The sequence below is a fragment of the Symphodus melops genome, assembly GCF_947650265.1.
Source record: "Symphodus melops genome assembly, chromosome: 16".
In the NCBI taxonomy this organism is placed as follows: domain Eukaryota; kingdom Metazoa; phylum Chordata; class Actinopteri; order Labriformes; family Labridae; genus Symphodus; species Symphodus melops.
In genome coordinates this window covers 21,777,540-21,800,369 of record NC_136706.1, presented here as the reverse complement: position 1 = coordinate 21,800,369, position 22,830 = coordinate 21,777,540, and the positions used below count along the sequence as shown (strand labels likewise).

General features: G+C 44.0%; 2 protein-coding genes across 5 annotated transcripts in view; one reads left to right on the top strand and one right to left on the bottom strand.

Moving 5' to 3' along the window:
- The window catches only part of sowahb (sosondowah ankyrin repeat domain family member B), a 236,346-nt gene that overhangs the window by 156,169 nt on the left and 57,347 nt on the right, over positions 1–22,830 (top strand). The window lies entirely within an intron of this gene.
- wdr7 (WD repeat domain 7) overlaps positions 15,463–22,830 on the bottom strand; it is an 85,758-nt gene continuing 78,390 nt past the window's right edge. For all 3 annotated transcript variants that reach the window (XM_079365209.1, XM_079365211.1, XM_079365210.1), the window contains 2 exons: positions 18,887–18,991; positions 15,463–17,850 (listed from right to left, as the gene is read on the bottom strand). In XM_079365209.1, coding sequence (XP_079221335.1) covers positions 17,647–17,850; positions 18,887–18,991 — 309 coding nt within the window. In that variant the 3' untranslated portion in view covers positions 15,463–17,646. The remainder of the gene's footprint in view (positions 17,851–18,886; positions 18,992–22,830) is intronic.

Genomic DNA, 22,830 nt, shown 5'->3' with positions numbered 1-22,830 from the left:
AGCACTCTCCACTACAATCAATGAAGACTCACCGAGTGTGGAGACGCAACTGGAGGAAGACACAGCAGTGAGGCGACGACACCGAGGACACAAAGGACGAGTCCACGAGAAGGCGGGTCTTTTTCAAATGAAGATTTTTGACCTTTCGTCGACACCAGGGTGAAGATTTTTAGAAACTGTGTGTAGACGGGGAAGAATCATGAAACACAAGACATGATGGGAAACTGTCCATTGTGCTAATGGGTGGTCACACACATGATGTTGAGAGTGGCGTGAGAGCTGTATCTCAGTCAACTTACCTGGACGAGAAATAGTCAGGGACTCAAATCATCAAAAGGGTAAGAAACAACATTGTTATAAATAAAGTAGGTCATGGACTTGGACACTTAGGAGACGAGTCAGGGACTCATGAGAGACGGGTCAGGGACAGAATCATGAAACACGGGACACATCATGAGGAGTGTACCTTTGAGTCACAGGATGTTTTAACACTCAACGCCCTCATCAAAAGTGGCCAGCTACAGGGTGATCAAACCTCAGCTTGTGTCCGATCATGAGAACTGCCCAGTTGTTTAACCGGTGCAGCTCATGGGACTATGCACGGCAGGGGACGTCCTCTTCCCTGAGTCAAGCCTGGAGCTGACCGCATACCTTGTTCGCCCTCGTCCTGGAGGGTGAGGGGAGGAGGAGGATCCAGGAAGTGTGCGAGAGAGGTGGGCACCCTGCTTCATCGATGTTCCTGGTAATGTCACGCTGTGCACCGGTTTCTCCTCCGTGTGCGACGCTGGCACTTTTGAGACATTTCACGTAACCAAACTAGAGCTCCCACTTTGTTGACGAGCAGAGGCGCCTGAACGGACGGCTTTGTAAATCAACCCCTTGAGGAATGTTGTCGCAAATTTGCATCAAACTGCTTCGGCTCCAAATGCAGCCAAAACAGCGTCTGTATTCCTCCACTGCCTGTTGATGCACTTTCAATACAAACCAAGGAACCTTTTGAAAGCATTAGATTGTCATTGGACCAGAACAACATCCATTTGATGTGCTATTTTTGTATAATATGTGTTTACGTGTTGTTTTTAAATGAACGTTCTCAACTTAATTTAGCATCTACTTGAAAGCAGAAACATGTAAAACTTTTTTTTTTGATACTTTGAAATAAATTCAGGCATCAAGGGGTTAAAGGCTGGGTCGGACATTTTCGAAAACTAGCAGGATTTTAAAATGCAAAAATGCATTAAAATTGGTCCAGAGGTGGATTTCAGCTCATGCATGTATGAGACAGAGATGCTCGATTGGTTTATAAAACATGGTCGAGTGCAGACATTGGTCGACATTTTTAAGTGTTTCCAACTGCTCTTTTTCAGAGTACCTGAGTTATTAATGTCTGTGAGGACCTGTCTATAGTGACAAGCAGTAGCTTGTCACTATCTTTGTATTCTAACCTCTCCTTTTGAGCTCTCTTAGGTTCCTTGGGACTGTTGGTGAGGATGGCCTGCCCAAACAACCCCCCCCCCCCCCCCCCAACCTATCCCATCCTATTCTTCTTTCTGCATCTTGTCCCATTTTCAAGCCCAGCACAGTTTAGCAGATGGCTGTTCCGTCATGAGCCCGGGTCTGCTGAAGATTTCTGCCTGTTAAAAGGAAGTTTTTTCTTGCCACGCCATGACGGATTAAGCTGGGCTCTTGTAACATAGCCATCAGTAAGGTCCTTTACCTGCTTTTTGTAAACATAACAATGAGCATGGTCTTGTTACCTGCTCTTTTGTTAATGTTAACAGACAAACAGTAAGGTCCTTTACCTGCTTTTGTAAAGTGTCTTGAGATAACGCCTGTTATGAATTGACGCTATATAAATATAGATTGATTGATTGATTGATTGATTGAAAGACAATTTCAACCAAAATCCTACAAAGCACATCTGCAGAAAATGAGCGACTCTGCCTTTAAATGCTCATTGCAGAGGAAACATTTTAGCCCATCGAGGACATTTTAACATGAACATTTCTGTCTTGTTAATCTCCATATTTTAAAACATGGTGTGATTAAGATAAGACTGCATATTTATATTGGGAAAGGATAAAAAAACATAATTTCAACATCGCTGCGTTTCTCTCCTAGGACCAGACTGTAAACTTTCAAATATCAGTAAAGGTGTCACATTTAGTGCCATGTTGGACTTTTAATCAGCATTTACAGATATTAAAAACAGACTGAGAACCTACGAGGAAAGGCGATGTCTAAAATGGAGGGATGGTTTGGAAGGATGGAGGGAACACGCGGAGGGGAGGGAGGAGAAAAACTAAGAGAGAGAAATCCCAGGAAGACTTTTCCTCATAATTAATAAATGAAAGATGTTGTTAGTGCATCTGATCAATAAAGTTGTTAGGGAGAAGGAGCGATTGATCGGACGATGGGATGAAGGATGGAGGGATGAGGGGGTGGAGGTGATGAAGAGGAGGGGGGGGTGCTGTTCACTCTTGTGGCTGTTTCGAATTTTCACCCTCATTGAGAACAAAGGAGTCTCCTGAGCCTCATCAGAGCTGATAGACACTTAGCACCATCCTGACCTTAATAGGAGGGAGGGAGGGGAGGAAGGAGGGGAGACAAGGCCTGGAGAGGAGGGAGAAGAGAGGGGAAAGTTGATAGGAAGAACATATGGAAAAAGGAGGAGTAAAGGAAAAAGAAAGTTTGGTTAAAAAAAAAAAGTGTGAAGGAAAAGATGGAGTAAAAGAAAAGGGAGGGAGTGAGGGAGGGGAAGAAGGGGGGATAGGAAAGTAGGACGGAGGATGGAGCCAAATAGGAGGAAGAGTAAGAGAGGTAGAGAGGACAGAGGAAGAAAGACGGGATGAAGGTGAGGAGACAGATGACAAAACGTACGAGGAGGTGGACGAGAAGAAAAAGGGAAGAAGTTGAGAGAAACAAAGGACGAGAGAAGACAAGTTCAAAGAAAAGTGGAGAAGGCCGAGGGGTGAAAAGTATACAGGATAGGTGGGAGGATATTTATGAGACAGAAAAGGAAGGGGAGAAAGAGGGAGAAGAGGTGAGGGGAGAAAAGTATGAAGAGACATGTAGGGCAAAAGATGAATTCAGAAGGAGAAAGATGAGAGAACACAGGAGTGAAGTAAGAGAGGGAGAGATGCACGGATCACGGGAGGTGAAAAAAGCCGAAGAGAAAATTTGATGGAAAAAAGGAAGAAAAATCAGGACGCACACACGGGGAACGAAAAGAACCGAGATGGAGCGAAGGAGGAGGACAAAGATGGGAAGCTTCAGTCTATCTGAAGACGTCTGATGTTCTGCTGCTTTCTTGTTATTTCCTGGATCTTTGTTATTGGAGGCGACGATACGCATGCAGAGTCTGGTCTGATGCGCCAGAACGAACCTGCACAACATCCGAGTGTTCGAGCCAACTGCAGATCTCACTTCTGTTGGCACACTGCACTTAGTCCAGATCAGGCCGTGCTGAGTGCTGAAGGCCCACGTCACGCCGCATCATACCGACAGTCCTGTGCTACGGCCTGAGGCTCAACAGACCTTCGGTTGCAGTGTACAGTAAGAAGCCAAAGTGTTGCTATGTGCTGCACGGGACGAGTACGTGTCAGTAATGAAAATGTTTGAACCGCCTCCAAACTGGATCTTCAGCGTCCAAAATCAATGCGGAGAACATGGAGATAAAAACACAGTTTCATCCAAGTAAAACAGGTTTTCTACGGACTTGAATGAGCTCTCACTTTACTGTGTGTTACCGTGTGTGTGTGTGTGTGTGTGTGTGTGTGTGTGTGTGTGTGTGTGAGAGGGAGAGAAAGACAGAGTAAGAGCAATAAGGAGAAAGAGGGGAGGCAGTGTGGTTGTGTTTGTCCATTAACAGCTAATAGCAGCTCTGTTTCCCCATTATCACTAATGGATGGAACTCTCTGGACACACACACACACACACACACACACACACACACACACACCTACACACACACACGGACACACACACACTCTGTCTGCTGGGACCATTACTTACTCTCTCATTCCCATGCTGTCAAAATTAGCCATGCAACATAAAAACTACACACGCACACACACACACGCACACACACACACGCACGCACACACACACACGCACGCACGGACACACACACACACGCACACACACACACACACACACACACACACACACACACACACACACACACACACACACACACACAGAGCTCTCTAAACGTCTCAGCGGACAGGAAGTGAGGGCGTTAGGGCAAACAAGGAAGTGTTTCCCACGGCAACCAAAGAGCTCAGTGTCTGGTCCGCCTGTCTCACTTCGCCTGTAAACTGCACCCGTGTGTGTGTGTGTGTGTGTGTGTGTGTGTGTGTGTGTGTGTGTGTGATGTAATGATGAGATGCAGTCGGGGGAATCCAAAGTGCCTGTTGACTGTTTTAATTGTCTTCTCACCTCCCTCTATCCCTCCTTCATTCCTCCTTTCCTTCCTCTGATCTGCTCGTTCGTCCTCTCTCTCTCTCTCTTCCTCCCTCACTTTCACACCCTCACTTCCCTCACACACATCTTTGATATCATTCTTTTCTAATCCTTTCCTTCCCGACCTCTCTTTCCCTCGTTACCTTCTCACAGTCTTTCCTTTTCCCCTTACGCCCTCATGTCCTTAATCTAAGCTACATGTCTTGTTTTCCTTCCTGCTTGCTTGTCTGTCCAACTCCATCGTGCCGTTTCCTTCCCTCATATTTCTCCTTCGTCTATCTTCCTTTTACTTTTCCTCTCTCCTTTTTTCAAATCCCATCCCTTCTTTTCCTCCCTTTCTTTTATCCTGCGTCCTCTTCTCCCGCTTTCCTCGAGGTTAATCTATGATAATTCCTTGTTGTTCTAGTCATGAGACTAAATGGGCACAGACAGCGCCACCAGTGGTCACGTGAGGAACTGCCGTTTTTGGCACTTAAAAAAAATTCTGTGCTAAAAATTTGAATTCAAAATCCGATGAAACAGATTCACTTCCATATGGAGGCAACAGTTTGTCTCTATATGCAAAATAAAGTAAGTGAGGAAAAGGCAGCGCCTGGTTGGATGCAATTACTTGCAATGCATCCTGGTATACGCAGTCACTTCAGACTACAAGCAGCAGGGCAGATTGGACCTGAACATAAAACATGTTGAAAACCACCTTCAGGTCCTTTTATTGGAAGATTACAGCAAATGTTGAATTTTCTCTCTGATTTGAGATCCAGTGTTTCTGTCTGTCCTGAACATCCATCTCTCTGTCTCCTCTTACTCCTCTATTTCTATCTCACACACACACACACACACACACACACACACACACACACACACATACACACACACACACACACACCATCATGCAGCTCTTCCAGTCCACTGCTCCTCTCTGTCCAATCAATGCAATATTAATGAGCCACAGCCCTGCTGGCTACACTGGGAACTGTGTGTGTGTGTGTGTGTGTGTGTGTGTGTGTGTGTGTGTGTGTGTGTGTGTGAGTGTGTGTTTGTGTGTAAATATATGTGCATACTTTGTTTATGTACGGTTGTGTACTTTACATGTGTATAATTGTGTGATTTTTTTGTGTACTTGTGTCAGAGTTGTTTATGTGTGGAGTTTGCGTTTAGATGTGTTTGTGCTCCCTCCAGCTAAAGGACCGGCCTAAGGCAAGGCTCTGTCAGTGTCAAGGTCACACACACACACACACACACACACACACACGCACAAACCCACACACACACGCAACGCACTGCAAGCACGCACACACACTCTTGATGAATTTACTACAAACACACAGCATCAAACCTTTTAGAAGGTCTCTGTGGTTTATTATCTGATAGAGTTAGAAAGGCACATATGACAGCTGGACGTACACTACGGGTCTGTGAAGTGAAGCTAATGCACAGCTGCCTTAAACCGGCCATATTTTCTCATGGCCAGCTGGGGGCGACTTCATAAAGTTACATTTTCATGTGGTCGACTTTGAAAACCGGAGCCAAACGGAGAAGATTTAAATGAATGCATTAAAAGGAGAAGTGCTGTCAGACATGTTTCAGAGAGGACGATGACAAAGTTTGTGAAGATGTTCAGAACAGTTTCCAGATGTTTCGGCCAGATTCATCTTTTTGTCAACATCGCAGTGTGTTGAAATTTTGTCTTCACGAGGACTTTTAAAAATCATAATTTCTCTCCTCGTCGTGACTCCAAAAACAACAAGTTGTCTCGGACGGATCGGCACATTTAACAGCTCGCGCTCACTGGGATGAAGAAATCCCTTTCTGTGTGTGAAGTTTAAGTTTCTGCAATGTGACCAGCATTATGTAATCTGAAAACATCCCCATCTGTATCTAACAAACCCGTGAACTCTCCACCAAACAGACTAATTAAAACAAACAGTAATCACAGACCTCTCTCTCTCTCTCTCTCTCTCTCTCTCTCTCTCTCTCTCTCTGTGTGTCCGGGCTCCGAGCGCATCGATCCGTCCTTCCTCTCCAATCTTCAGCCTTAACCAGTCGATGCTCCAGCCGGTCACATCCTGCTCTCCGCCGTCTCTCCTGCTCGTCTTCCTGCTGTAATAGACCTGAGGAATCTACTGTGGAGGAGATTTACAGCCGTCAGATGAAACCCTCGCTCCACCGCCACCGCCACGTGTGCTGCAGACCAATGTTTATATCACGGTGTTTGTTTTGTTGTTTGTGTGAATTACAGACGGAGGCGAGAGTCAGGCGAGGTGGAATTGATATTTGCCATTTAGCAGAGTGAAAATAAACCTTTTCTCTGTTTGTACCTTTTCCTTCACATGACTTCCAATTTCAGAGGCGACGCGTCCAATCAGAGGTTTGTAAAAACGCTGCTTTGTTCTCCACAGACGTTCCAACGCAGATCAAGTTTGAGGAGTGATTCCTCCGAGTCCTAACCTGGGACTCATCTCCAGCTCGAGATGACTAAAGGCTACAGCACGTTTTGTGATTGTTTCAGGACATGAACCAACTCATAACGTCATCTGGTTGTGGAGCTAAAGTAAAGGCAGGAAGTCGGGACGAGAACACAATAAAAACCAAGAGAAGTCTACCAAAATAAAAGAGATTTAAATGCAGTTAAAGCTACTGTATAAAACAAAACAATTGAAGAAGACTAAAAAAAAAATGTGTTAGTTATTCCAGGTGTTGGAGAAGGTGAAGGATCCCTGCAGAGAGAGATCTTTCATGATTTTAAACCAGAAACTACAAAGTTTTGTCAAATCCAACAACAAAATAATGATTGACCTGACAGAACACAGACTGCAGATCTACTGCGTCCTAATATTGTTACAGATTGTCCACTCAGGGCTTCCGTACTTTCAATGTTTGAGTTATTTTTTATTGAATTAGAAAACAGCAGTGTTGGCCTCTCTTTGTCCTTAAAACTAAAACGAAGACTTTTCTCCAACACTTCATTTCAAGTGTTGACTATTTTATCAGATCTAGTTTTTGTATCCGCCCCCCCTTGGTCACTTCAGGGACCCGGCAACATTTCAAAACCTTTAAAGCACACAGCTGTAAACTGGAGTTACAAGCTTTCTCTTCCTCGTTAATTTCCACATACATCGATCGTGCTCTGCAGACAGCCAGCTGTCAATCATCTGTGCTGTGATTATGAACAGCAGCTCCGACACACAGAGCGGATGCAACGCCACAAAACCAATTCATCTCCCATCAGCGGCTCATAAACAACCCATCAATATCCTCTCTGAGATCAACTGAGTCCGGGACCAGTTCAGAACAAACTCCACATGTCGTCATTTATCGACGTAAACAGGAATCAAATATTTATCATGAAGCAGCTCCCGGTTTGTGATCAATCCTTTTTGCCCTCCGGTGTACAAATAGGGCGCTTAAAAAAAGCGGGATCGTATGCCGACACTTCTTCAAGACTTCAAACACGAGAACGTATTGATCTGATCGTGAGCCGGGCGTGATGTGAATATGGAGGCCGGGGTTCAATCTACAGGAGTTTTCTGTGTGAAAAAAACACAATTTAAAAAACATCATAATGAATCCGAGTTCATCAAAACGAAGATCTAGATTAGCGATGTCCAAAGTGCGGCCCGGGGGCCGAGTCGAAGAATCTGAAGGTTTTAGTCCGAGGCCTCGTTCAGGTGGCGGAAAGATATTCATAATAGAAATTAAAATGTTCAGTACAAGGTTTGTTTTTTCTTTTTCTTTTTTAACAGCTTTGACTATTTTCCATATTTTTTATTAAATATGAAAATGAAACTTTGCATAATTTTTGCAAACAAGCAGACTGTTGTTTAACCATTTAATAACCTGAAATAAATACAGAAAACTTTCACAAAAACAATTAACCATGTTAAAGGCTTGATTCAGAGGAAAACATAAAAAAACCCAAACAAACAGATAAATCAAAGTATTTCATTTCCTTATATTACAGGTTTATTACGCCTCACTATTTTCCCCAAAAACAAAACAAAATAGTTTCTCACTGTCGTTTTTGTGTTTTTAATGTTATTTTTGTCGAGGTCAAAATACAAAAAGTTCCTCACAGTATTATTTAAAAAAAACAAAACCTGTGGCCCGCGAGCGAGTCCAACACGACAATTTGTGCCCGCAAGAAAAAAAAGTTTGGACCCCACTGATCCAGATCATCGACTGCTGAGTGAGAAGTGGGCGGAGCCACCTTGCTGTTGTATTTTAAAGCTCCAGTTTGGCATGTTAGCCCTCGCCATCTTGGTTTTCTCCTCACTGTACAGAGAGTTTAATGTAGAGGACTACAAGGAGCTCTCACTCAGCAACATTAAACAACAGTAACACTGACAGTGATGTCTTTGTTGTTCCTCTCTCTCTCCTCGCTGACTTTAACTCTGAGCTTGTCGGAGCTAAACACACATATCGTCCTGTTTTTGATCTCCCTCTCGCTCGCCACTTAACATCGACTTTCCTTCGTATCTTCTTTAAACGTCGACGCCGCGTGCTTTGTCCCACGTTTAAGTATGCACAGATACTTTCTCAGGATTAAAGGGAACTTAGCAGGTTGGAGCTGCTGCTGTCAGGAGGCTCCGAGGAGAGACGCCAGTGGATAAGCGGACTATTTAAAACTGTTTGTAGGGATAAAGAGCTGCAAGAAGAGGCCAGAAGTTTTTAATCTGAAATGTAAATTTTAAAAAAAAAGAAACCTGAGGAATGACAATGAAGTGAGAGAAGAGAAGAACGATACCGCTGTTCTTTCCTGTCCGCTCAATAAAAAACATCAGCAGCTGTCAGAAGTGCAACGTGCACGCCGTAGATCTTAAAGGTGTTAGGTAAACCTTTTAAACACAGCGTTCAAACTGGCCCCTCTTCCTCCTCCTCCTCCTCCTCTTCTTCTTCTTCCTCCTCCTCCTCCTCCTCCTCTTCCTCCTCCTCTTCCTCAGCGCTCTCACTGCAGGACACAGTGTGAACGCTTCTGTTGTAATGGCTGAATTGTTTCCCCCTCTTAAAGAAACATCCCACATGAACCAAACCATCAGACCTCCAGGCATGCTACGGAGGCCCAGAAGTTCAGATTGAGCAGATTTACTTTTGCATGACTCTATATTTTATATTTCATTAAAAAGCTGCAGACTGTCTTTAAATCTGAACCATCAACTTTTTATCAACACGAGAGATGAAAGTAAATCTGCTGATGAGCTTTTCTTCTCCTCACGATAAATAATACTGTATGTACATATTTTAAAAAGCTGATGGATCGCGCTGCTTGAGACGCAGAGAAACATGCTGACTGATGAAAGGAATTCCTGATCATTAGAAAGTTTGTTCTCTGAAGTTACAGCTACAGATCTTCTTCTTCTTCTTCTTCTCCTGTAACTTAAAAATGATAGGTGTGATTTAATGTCGACACGCTAATAGGAGGATTTCTGGCTTTTGATGTGAACTTTATATTTTTATTTAACTTCATGTATAGATTTCTTTTTAAAGTGCACCAGCACAGCAGCAGGTCTCCTTTATGAGGTCCACCTGAGAGCCGGATCAGGATTTGGACTTTATGCGGCATGTAATCGTTTAGTGATCGAATGATCTGCTTTGATTGAAATGAATGTGAGGTTAGCTGATAGCTTCCTCGGACTCAGGGAGGAGGCTGCACTCATTCATATCTTATTAATTAGTTTGAATATTCAGGATTAAAAACACATTTTAAACTTCAACAGAAAACAAAGTTCACACCGACGTGGCATGAGACCGCTTTAGACTGAACAAAAATAGAAACGCAACACTTTTGTTTTTGATCCAATTTCAAAATCAGAGAGTTAAAATCTCTCTCTCTCTCTCTCTCTCTCTCCCAGAAGTTGTTTTAAATTAATTCAAAGAATAATCAATAAATGAGTAGTTACTCCGTCTGCTGCTCTGTGCGACGGGAAGATCAGACATCTTTGAAGACTTTAAAAACCTCTAAAAACACCTCAGAGTGAGAACGATAGAAGAACCTTACGGACGACGTGAAGTCAAACAGAAAAAGGTGATCACACGTATCGATGTGCTTCATCGACGTTTCCCGTTAAATCCAGTAAAACTTCACTTTGAACGTTTTTAGAAGCTGATCGTTTCTGACGTGCTCTGTTTATTCTACACACTGCACTTAGACGTCCTCCGTCACATGACTTCTCTTTTGTCCACAAACGTTTCAGGCCAACGATCCAGATCTCAACACTGAGTCATTCACCAAAAGTTCCCGTCACGAGGAACAGTTTTCAAACGACAGATGAGCGGCCTCGTCTTGTGTCATACTGGACGCCATTTTCAGAGCGGAAAGGAATCACAATGTGACACACACGTGAGTGTATATAATGATCTTAACTGTGTTTTAAATGTTTGTTTTTCTTGTTCTTGAGTTGTGTTCTGTGACTCGATGGTTTCTTCGGGCTACAATAAAGGAGAAATTAACATTCATTGCTCCCCCTCGTCCACATTTCAAGACCCATCTGTGCTTTGGTTCAAAATTAAACGAGACTTCTGCGAGTTTCCAGACGAAAGTTAGGATTTAAAAACAAACGATGCAGGACGGTCTGTGAAGACAAAAGAACACTTTGTCCTCAGTGGAGACGGATGTTAGAGACGGGAGAAAAAGCAGGAGGTGAGGATGTGAACTGAGTGCAGGTTTGAGAAACTAAATTGTAAAAGGCATTGTTTGGATGTTAAACGATGGATCGGATTTTTTAATCACTGCAGGATTTCAGTCAACAAGCTCCTCTCCCGAGCATCTTCGACTCTTCCTAAATCAGAGGATCTCTTCTCACCTCGTTAAAAACAGCAGACACACACCGTATCCTCTCAATCCCACAAACCCCGGCGTCTTTACAGCCGTTAGTCACCTTAAGCCGGCTCTAAGCCGCAGCGCCGCTCAACGTTGAATTGATAATTGAAAAGTAAAGCGGCGGCGATTAATTTTTGACAGCGTTGTGGTTTTAGAGACGGCGGCCCCTCCTCGAGCGGCGGGGCCCTCGGATCCTTACGGCTGATGTGAGAAAAACCTGCAGAATCAAAGATCCAGCTGGGCTCTCGGGGGTTTCCATCCCTCCATCGCTCGGCTGGTTTTAATGCCGACCTGAGGGACTGAAGGGAGGGAAGTCGAGCTTCTCTGACTCTGCGTCGATACTTTCTCTCTCCAGCTGAGCAGAATCACAGCCGCTCTGCTCTTAACTAATCGAACCCTAAATTCCCCCCCCTTTTCTTTTTCCTCCCCTCTCCATCCTCTCCAACTTTGACAACAAACTCTGAGCTTGTCGGAGCTAAACACACATATCGTCCTGTTTTTGATCTCCCTCTCGCTCGCCACTTAACATCGACTTTCCTTCGTATCTTCCTTAAACGTCGACGCCGCGTGCTTTGTCCCACGTTTAAGTATGCACAGATACTTTCTCAGGATTAAAGGGAACTTAGCAGGTTGGAGCTCTGATGTCGGCGTGAGCTGCTGCTGTCAGGAGGCTCCGAGGAGAGACGCCAGTGGATAAGCGGACTATTTAAAACTGTTTGTAGGGATAAAGAGCTGCAAGAAGAGGCCAGAAGTTTTTAATCTGAAATGTAAATTAAAGAAAAAAAAAAGAAACCTGAGGAATGACAATGAAGTGAGGAAGGAAAATTTCAGCGAACATTTCAAGCCAACCCACCACTCTTTTCCTCTTTAGCTTCTTTCCCCTGTTCATGTAAGTCATCTGGAAAAGAGTTGAAACTCGCTCCTGCTTGATGATCCATCACAGTCCTCGTTTCACTGACTTTAAGTCTTCATCACTTTTTGTTCGATGAAAAGTAAAGAACGGGTGGAGTCTTTTAAAGAAAAATAGTTGCATAAAAAACAATATTAATTTACTCATTTCTTTATCACACTTTCAAGCCAGCTTGAGAAAGAATTTCCAATATGGCGGCCGCCATTATCGAGCGCCAAAAGTCTGCTTCAGAGACCCACGGGTGACATCACTGAGCTGACGTCCATGTTTTATACGGTCTATGGTTAGAAGGTTAATTTCATGAGAAAGCTGTTTCACGAGCCAGAGTTCACATCGCCATCATCATTGAAGTTACTGTTCATCGGGCTTGTGCTAGCTTTAGCTGTTAGCTTTAGCTGTTAGCTGAAAGCATGCTAACTCCTCCTCTGCAGCCCCTCCCTTTCATACCAATATGGTCGCTCCATTCAAATCAAGATGCAGACACTAAATATAACCTCAGGCTGCAGTCACACCAGTTATCTCTAACGGAGGTGGAAAAGAAAATTACAAATGAAAAGTTGAGAGGTGTTCTTGACCTGTCTTGATTTAAAATCTGGAGTCGGCCCAGTCTGAGAAATTCTTCTGATTCTGTGACGAAGCTGTCGAAAACGTGGTCTCGAGACCGACTTTGAGTCTAAAAACTTTACGTGATCATGCTTACAAGACTAAAAATAAATAAAGACACGTGGCTGAGAAGAGACCCGCTGTTTGGGGAACCAAAACAGAAAACACGACCGCAACTTTACTGACTTTGTGGTTTATTTTGGCCATAACACTCTGGGATTTCTGGATAATGGACATCTCAGCAGCTTCTATTAACAGTCTATGCATGAAACCCTGGCTGCCATCTTCACCTCAAACATCTCCTCGCTCTCTTTTTGAAGGGTTAGGGCTCGTTTGGAGTATTACATCCTCTTTCGGGAACAGGAAGTACCCATCTTTTTTTTTTTAACATGTTTCAGCTACGATAACCCGCCAATTCTATGTTGGTTTTTGACTTTGCGGTTGTGAGGCACAGTTTGAATATGAACCAGGAAGTACTCCTTTGTTTATTTACTGTAAAGTATGAAGTCTTGGTACAGTAGCTGTTTCTGGATGAAACTGGTTCCAACAACATTTCTGCAGAAGAAGCACTTTTCCGATTTTCCCCTCTAACTCCCTCTCATCTTGCTGTGAGATCGTATTGATCGTGAACACACGCAGATCTTTTGATAATCTTTTCATGATGAGAAAAAGAAGATAAGAAAAAAACACTCGCAGCAAAAGAGCGGGAACTTTTGGGAACATCAATAATGGATAAATACACAAACTGGGAACATCTTAAGTTTCTGATCTCGAGTAAACTTTCACATCCAGAGGAACTTAAAATAACAGGATATAAGGAGTTCAGCGCTGGAGGACAAAGAGGATTTAAAATCATGTTTCTCTACAGAGGAAACATAAAAGTGAGATGTTTCCAAGATAAATTCAGTTTTTAGGGGATTACTTTCTTACGTATGTGAGAGGAGATAGAGTAATAATTTATTCATCTCACACACGTACACATTTACAGGGTTACAGCAGCAAAGCAGGATAACAAAAGAAAAATCACAGTGCAAAAATTAAATTACATAAAAAATATACAAAGAGTTGGAAAAAGAGCCAGGAAGGAAGGAAGGAAGGAAGGAAGGAGGAGAGGAAAGTGAAGAGGAGCAGAAGGTGAAGGAGTAAGAGTTTAAAGATGGAGGGAGAGGTAGAGGGTAAAAAGAGAGAGAGAGAGACTTTAGGTTGGCCGCCTCTCTCAGCGGATGAACTAGCTGCCCTGTCAATAGGCAAGGCAGGAAACTGCTGGGGGCCCCTGCCCAGCAGAAGAGGCCCTCTAAGGCTGACAAACTTTACACGGAAAGCGAAAGGTTCAAAATGTGCAAATTCTGAAACAACAGTAGGAAACCCCCCTAATGGGCCCCTTCTGTCACTCCCATCGCCCTGCATCACTCCTGTGAACACCATCATCAGTAAAAGTCACGACAGGAACGGATCTGCAGGGACATAACGCGGACTGGAGGGACCCCCAATGAATTTTAGCCAAGGGCCCCAACAGACTCCAGAACAGCTTCTAACCAGCTTCACCCTCCTGTTTTTTTAATCTCAGGTTGAAAGTGAATAAATGAACATGTCGACTTTACATGCAGAGGTGAAATTATTCACCGTTAAATTATGAATTAAAAGTTATTTTAGATTAAAGGAACAGATTGATCTCTGAGACTCGTTAGTTTAAGAGACAGATCCAGGCAGAGATGAATGTTGATACTATTTATTGTGTATTCACGTTTTTGTAAGAAGCAGGATGTGTGTTTTATTCTTTAGTGTTTAGCATGTTATGATTTACTTTACGTTGTCAGCTGTGTTTTTTGTTGACTGTTCTGTCTTGAGCGGGTTTTATGGCATCACTCTTACGTGAGACTACAGACGGAAACTAGTGACCTGCTAAATCTGGTGCCACCATCTTTTTATTGTTTCTCTGTATAAATAACAGAAATGAAATCCAGTGTTGACATTTGAATTGGTTGTTACGTTTCATGCAGGTGAAGGATGAATCTTCAGCAGCGTTCACATCACGACGAAGGCGACGCCACAGCTCGTCTTCGTTCTCCGCTGCCTGATCGATGTTTCAGGACCTTTAAAGGAATAAAAATGAAGGAAACTAAACGACACCTGCTGTTTTATTTTCATCTTTATTTGGACACAAATTCAACAACGACACATTCTGACACAACACATGTTTATATGATGCACAATAAATTCAACCTGTGGTGTGTTTACATCAAGGGGAGTTTATATTCATGCACTACAACACACACTCACTCTTACGTATCACGGCTGATTTTACTGCAGAAACAATAAATACACGATAAAAACAAAACTCATCTCAGCAGGAAGTTCAAGGTTACATTTAGGGTGACGTTCAGAAAGTTCTTTGTCATGTTGGGAATCCTGTTTGAGTCAAAGTGTGAGAGGTCGGAGAGTTTAAAGAAGGAGGCAGAATGAAAATGTGAGTCTGACAAACGTGTGTGACAGTGACGTTCAGACTGCAGCTGCAGACGACGCTCCCTTTGCTTTAAACCGTCTTTACAGTTAAACATCTGCAGCTTTTCATCAAACATACTCCTCTGCTCATTTCTCCTCCATGTTGAAGGAAACTCTGCACAGGCTTCTGTCGGACCTTTCGGTTCACTACCTTCACCATAGAAGCTTCTTTTTTTTTTTCTGGTTGGATGACCTGATCTTCCTCACTTGTTATTTACTCCTCAGCTCTTCCTCTCGGCCTGCGTTTTTTTCTTTTTCTCACCTTTCCTCCCCCATGAGGTTTCCAAAAACAGATTTTCTCAAACTGTTAAGAGCGGCGGAGAAAACCAAAGATTAAGATCTCAGAGCCGCATGGACCCACCGAGCTCCACGTTTCCGTGTGTGTGTGTGTGTGTGTGTGTGTGTGTGTGCGCCGTCTGATAGTCTGCAGGATATTTTTTTTTTGAAGAGAAGAAGGACTTGTGAAAAGCTTTGACACGCTCGGGTTTACAGGTGTGTAACAGCGTTAGAAGCTTTCTGACAGCACTGAGGAAACAGACAGGAGAGGAAGAGGAGGACGAGTGAAAGCCGTCCTTCCAACGTTACTTTAGCTACACAAAAATGAAAGTCAAAAGATTGATCCATAAATATCATATCTGTGTATATATTTATATCTGTATATATCTTTGTCTCTAAATAAAACTCTCAGCACTAAAACAGTGGCAGAAGGTCCAGACTAGTGTTGGTGTGATGTTAAGACAAGTTGAGGACGTAATCTAAATCTAACCTATAATGGCTGAAGGTGCGCTATAAAAAATGTGATGCAGTCGGGTGTCCGAGTGTCTAACCGACTTCACATCACGCTGTGTGTCCGTACTGGGCTCCAAAACTCAAAGCGAAGGTGCAAACCCTTCAGGAGAGGATGATTCAGTTTTGCATTTTTCCTTTAAACATTGAAAAAATCATTTTTTATATTTTCAACTTTTCAGCGTTTCAATGAGAACAAGTCATTGGCAGGCAGGCAGGCAGTCACGTTAGCTACAGGCGCACGGTTCACCACTAACACGCGACATCACGAAGCAGCTCTGATGATATGTTCACATTAATATGTACAGAACGATGCAGGCTAACACCTTCCCATCTATTAGTGGCGTACGACGCTTTATCATCTGCAAACAATCGCGGCATCCGCCACGCAGAACGACCGAGGAGGACGACTTACTAAGCCACCTTTATAACATATGAGCATCCAGACGAGTTCCTACATCCTCAAAGGGACCAGAACTCAAGAAAACATGGAGGCAGGAGAGTGGCGTGACGTGTTGACCAAACGTTAGCTGAAGGGACACGTCTGAGTTAACCTTTTGTTTTGTTGGTCGTTGGGCGACATTGGAAGGTGATTTAGTCCCGAAAGTTTATTATTGACAGCGAGTCTTCTTGGCTACTCGAAGGAAACGCTTGACGTTTTGTTGAGGTTCAACGCAATAAGAGGAAAATGAGGCTATTTTAAAAATAATCCCCAAATTAGAGGCATCGTGTTTGACACCAAATAGCAACCAGGTCCTGGAGGAACATCAGATTTATCCTACTGTAAGTAAGGAGCAGTCGACCATTATGCAAGAAATGTGACTGTTGATAGACCAACAATGATTGATGCTGCGTCTCCAGTGTGTAAGCGCTGACTGTGGCCATGCTTTCAGGAGGAACACATCACGCTCACGCTCTAGTGCGAGACTCGCAGAGGAGGCAGAGTTCTCAAGGTGTCAGAGAAAATAAAAGCAGAGACCTAAAGAGCAAGTCGGTCACATGAGAGTGAGCAAAGGAATGTGAGGATCAGTTTGTGTCCGTGCAGAAACTCCTCGTTTGACACAAAGAGCCGAAAATAAAACACGTTGGGAAAGTTTGACGGGCTGTCGTAAATATTTCTCTGCAAATAGAATTCATAAAATCGTTTAATAAGTTACAAGAGTTTCATGATAAGACGCATTTAATTTGTGCTGGAATAAATTAAAAAACCCAATGGGGATTTTCAACACAATGACTCAAAATGGCTGCCTCAAGATGGCGGCAAAGAAAGTCTGCTACGCGAAGCAAATAAATAGGAATGAGGAGAAGGTGACAGCAACTAAAAATACTTCAATTTACAGCACAATGTAAACACCTGCTTCCAGGATATCACACAAAGAGTTTCCTTACAACGGTAACTAGGAATGATAAAACCAACTCAGGACCTGGACCTGGACCTGGACCGGGTTTCTGACCAAGCTTCAGGTAGATACCTTCAGTTACCTTTCTAGAACGAGACAAGCTGCGGAGTAAAAACCTCTGAAAGGGGTCCAGGACTGGGCTCAGCTGGAGAGGCAGGTCTGCTTTAGACCATGAAGCGGTGCTCCTTGCCGTCATGGGCCATCAGGATGACGTTGCGGTTGGAGGTCCAGATGAGGCGGGCGAGCTTCAGGTGGTTCTGGGAGCCCGGGGAGGCCGGCTGAACCGGAGGAACCTGGTAGGTCTTAATGCAGCGGAGCTGAGGGGCCGAGTTCAACATCCCGATGCTGCCGAGCAGACTGGTGTTCATCTGAGCAGGACCAGAAGCACACCAAGCAGGATTACTCTCAAATACATAATCCATCAATCAATCAATCAATCAATCAGTGCTTAATCAGTTCAACATCACATCTGGAATCAACATCAGGAAGGATCATGCTCCAATGATGCAGCAACATCACCATACAGAAAGTTCAAATGCAAGCTTTTACACTTCTGATTGTTGAGAAGAAGACGGATCAATCCTTGATGATGCGTTCAAGGAGGCTGGGAGTTTAACACACTGATTTAATGAATTGACACAGAGCTGAGGACAGTTATCTGTGTCCTGAAGAAAAGACTCGACTGAAAGAGCGAGCGAGAGAGAGAGAGAGAGAGAGACAGAGAGAGAGAGACAGAGAGAGAGAGAGACAGAGAGAGAGAGAGAGACAGCGAGAGAGAGAGAGAGAGAGAGGAAACTCAATCGTTCCCTGAGACGACACTGCCCCTCCCTCTCACAAACACACACACACACACACACACCGACAGAGCGTCTGCCAGCTCATTACCACAGCAGCCGTCTTGTCGGCGTGTAGCAGCGGGTAATGCTTACAGTAATGCCATTAGAATGTGTGTGTGTGTGTGTGTGTGTCTGCAGACAGTCGTGTCAGGGGTTGTTGAGACCTTTCATTCAAAATAACAGTTCTGGGAAGTAGATAAGGATTGTGTGTGTGTGTGTGTGTGTGTGTGTGTGTGTGTGTGTGTGTGTGTGACTGCTCACCTGAGTCGTGTGTAATGTGGAAGTGTGTATTCTGTTTGTGTTGAATAAGAATAATCTGAGGAACGCTTCCAGAAATAACAAACAATATTTCACATGTCCTTTATTGGAGACACAGGACAGTGGGGAGAGAAATCAGTCTGAGGAGTGACATGCAGCAAAGTCGCCAGAGGACGGATTCGAACCCGGGTCCCCGACATGGGACACGCGCACTAACCACTAGGCCACCAGCTCCCTGTAAAGCAACTCTTTGAAGGTAATGCATAAAGTTTAAAAACACAACACTGGTGTTGACGTGCACATGGCTCACCTGCCAGAAGGAGATGTGACTGTCAGCGTTGGAGTACGTGGCCAGGTAGCGTCCATCAGGAGCGAAGGACACGGCCGTGATGGGACCCTTGTGACCGTGGATGTTCTGAGGAGACAAAATGAACTTTTACTAAAACCTCATGAAAACAATCTGAACCAGCTGACTGCGTGTGATTGGGTGATTGGCAGGAAGCCTGAACCCTCGTATCGTCTCACCCGTGTCTCCTAAGTGTTAAGATGCTGCAGCGTTTTTCATGCCTGTGCTTTGGTGTTATTCTGGTTCATGGACCTTTTTCAGAGTGTAAGACTTTTTATCAAAAGAAAAAGAATCATGTCTCAAACCCCTTCACATCGTTCCTCATCAACCACTGAAGCTAAATTGACAGAAAAACGTGACTTTTCTACAAGACTGTTGATGGGCCAAACTGCAGCAGCAGCTCGAGCTAGAAACCCAGACTTCAATAAATTGTCTTTCGTGATAAAGACGAGATGAAGAACAAATTTTGGTCCTTGTTGAAATTTCATCGAGTCGTCTCATGAAAGCGGGCCCTGCCGCCCAGATTCTCCCTGACAGTAAGTGTTTGGTTTGAAGGAGATAATTCCATCAGATGAGGAGCAGCTTCTGCTCCAACAGATGCTGTCATTCGCCTGCAGAACTCAGGGGACAAAATAAAGCGACGCCCCGCCGCGTGTAACGCAATAAACTGTCCCACCAGATGCAGGGTGTGTAACGCAATAAAACGGCCTTCCAGAAGAGTCTTCGCCCCGCCTCTGCCTGTGACTGAGATTACAAACTCTCACCTCCAGATGAGATTAAGACGCAACGCCTTCAGGCACCCAGACCATGAAATAATAACCAGTCTGTGGCGATTAAAGCAGAAAAAAAATAATAACCCAATGAAATGAAAATCTCATGGCTGTAATTCGTTCACTCCCTCCTTCTTTTAGGAGAAATCCTGTTAGATTCCAGCGGTGTTGGTGGAAAAACAGCTGAATTATTGTGATCTCTTTCCAGCCTTCATCCCCGTCCGCCTCTCCCTCCTTTCATGATCTTAATTCTTCACTCTCTTCGCAGTGTTCACCTCAGTCAGTCTCTCTCTCGTCTCTGATTATTCTACTTTTGTTAAAGGCGACAGAGTGATTAGAGTCTAAGCTTCTGCAGAAGTCCACCTGGATTCATATTAGTCTTCCCCTCCTGAAAGCACATTATCATTTCCATTTAATGCATTTCTAATTGCCTTTAAATATTTAAAGGAGCAATATGTCACTGTGCCACCTAGTGTTTAAAATGGGTACTGCAGTCTACATTTTAAACATTGTGAAGAGTTGCCCCCCTCCTCTCTAGAGTGGATGCTCACACAGCTCTGCATGTGGTGGACACTGTAGCTTCAGTGTTTAGCCAGCTCTGCATGTGGTGGACACTGTAGCTTCAGTGTTTAGCCAGCTCTGCATGTGGTGGACACTGTAGCTTCAGTGTTTAGCCAGCTCTGCATGTGGTGGACACTGTAGCTTCAGTGTTTAGCCAGCTCTGCATGTGGTGGACACTGTAGCTTCAGTGTTTAGCCAGCTCTGCATGTGGTGGACACTGTAGCTTCAGTGTTTAGCCAGCTCTGCATGTGGTGGACACTGTAGCTTCAGTGTTTAGCCAGCTCTGCATGTGGTGGACACTGTAGCTTCAGTGTTTAGCCAGCTCTGAATGTGGTAGACACTGTAGCTTCAGTGTTTAGCCAGCTCTACATGGGTCTGTAAAGCTTTCTGCGTTCTAACCTCTCTCCATGTTTCAAAAGCATCTCCAACATTGATCCTAGTTTGAGCAGCTTTCTGCTGCTGGAGCTTATTAGAAACATGCAGAGGCTGCTGGCTGCTGCATTGTTGTCATGTTTCCTTCATGTCTGATCACAGAGGAAGAGAGCGACATCGTCTCACTCTCCTCACGTCGTACCGATTGGACCTTTAAAGGAAGACAAACTCTGAATAACATGAAACATCTGGCATTTAAAACTCCTGTTTCTCACTTTCACTCTGGGAGGATTTTTTTAAAAATGTGCACGCTCTATGGAAAGCCTCCATCTTCAACACTTTATAAAGACAGTCCAATCACAGTGCACGGCATGTCCAGTATTAATTATAAGAGATTGCTGCAGTGGATTTATCATTCATTTATAGATTGTAAGTCGTGTTCGGACATGATGACAGCTGGTTAAAGATGAAGAGGGAGAAAAAGAAGAAACAAAAGCATGTGTGAATGAATGATCAAAACATGACACAGAAAGAAGGGTGTCCATGCTTTACATGTAGTATGATCAGTTTGTGTGTGTGTGTGTGTGTGTGTGTGTGTGTGTTTGTAGGTGAGTGTGTCACGGTGGACTGCCTACCAAATCAATCAGCCTATCAGAGAGCAGTGAAGCACACTGAAACCATTTACAGCACTCTGTACTTCAATACACCTGACGCCTGGGGATATGAGTGTGTGTGTGTGTGTGTGTGCGTGAGAGAATGTGTGTGTGTGTGTGTGTGTCTGTGTGTTTTTATGTGAGAGTATGTGTTTGTGTTTGTGTGTGTGTGTTTTTGTGTGTGAGTCTGTCTGTATGTGTGTGTGTGTGTTTTTATGTGTGTGTGTGTGTGTGCGTGAGAGAGCGTGTGTGTGTGTTTTTATGTGTGTGAGTCTGTGTGTGTGTGTGTGTGTGAGAGAGAGCGTGTGTGTGTGTGTGTGTGTGCGCGTGTGTGTGTGTGCGTGCGCCATACAAAAGGCTCACTCATGACTAAGATGGACGGATAATAAACGCTGATCATGTGTGAACTCAAATGATCTTGTTTTTATTATCACACAAGGCGTCGTCACACTCGAGCTGCCTATGAATCTTTTTATCAGGTTTTTAAATCTCTGAAGAGAGACGGCAGGAAAGCAAACAAATATCCCAGCAGAGTATTAAACCATCACTTTAACCACTATTCATGAGCCAGCAGTCGGACTTTAACCCACAACCATCTCGTGAAGCCGTCTATGCTTTGGCAGTTCAATAAAATATTGTCAATTTCTACATGCCTACATGACCTGTCATTCTTAGAATCCCTGTGTGAAGGGAGGGGGAGGGGTCTCAGGAAATGACCAGCTCAAAGTGTGACGCCATGAGGATCTTTTTTTTTTTTTTTTTTTTTTGGCTTTTGTATAAAATTGATGTGTAGTTTGATGCATTCACAATCAATCATTACATAACAGTACGTGCACGGTGACAGCACCGGTGTCGTGCACACAGTCTGGGGACGCTGGATGTTAACACCGTTCACACAGCAGCTCGTCCTGACAACACACACAACATGTACGAGGACAGGCAGGAAAAAGTCAGACTGTTTTCATTCACAAACATCTCAGGACGTTTTGTTTAGTGAAGTGTGAAAAGCACCATATGTCTGTCTGCTCTGCCTCCACTCAGAGCGGCCTGTTTGCTAACTGCTAACACAGCCCTCAGGCTCGGCCTTCAATGTTATGACAATTTAAGGAGTTAGACCGTCACAGTTTAACAAAACTTAATCCCTACAGTTTCCGGTTGGCACTCAATTAATCCCACGCATCAACAATAAAGTGGCTTGTGACGGTGTGTGTGTGTGTGTGTGTGTGTGTGTGTGTGTGTGTGTGGGTGGGGGGGGAGCTACACCTTCAGTTACAGAGTGATTAAAGAAAGAAACAGATGCCGACAGAGAGAGAGATCAGTCAGGTTGTTTCTTTGTGTTCAATTAGTAGACTCAGCAGAGTCTGTTAAAGAAGCACAGCTAGCAGCTGGACGCACACACACACACACACACACACACATACAAACACACACACACACACACGCAGAGTAATGCAGCTGACAAAGGAGTGTTCACGGAGGCTGATCAAAGCCGTGGCAGATGGTCGTGCAGGGACAAGCTAGCTACGGTTGGACACACACACACACACACACA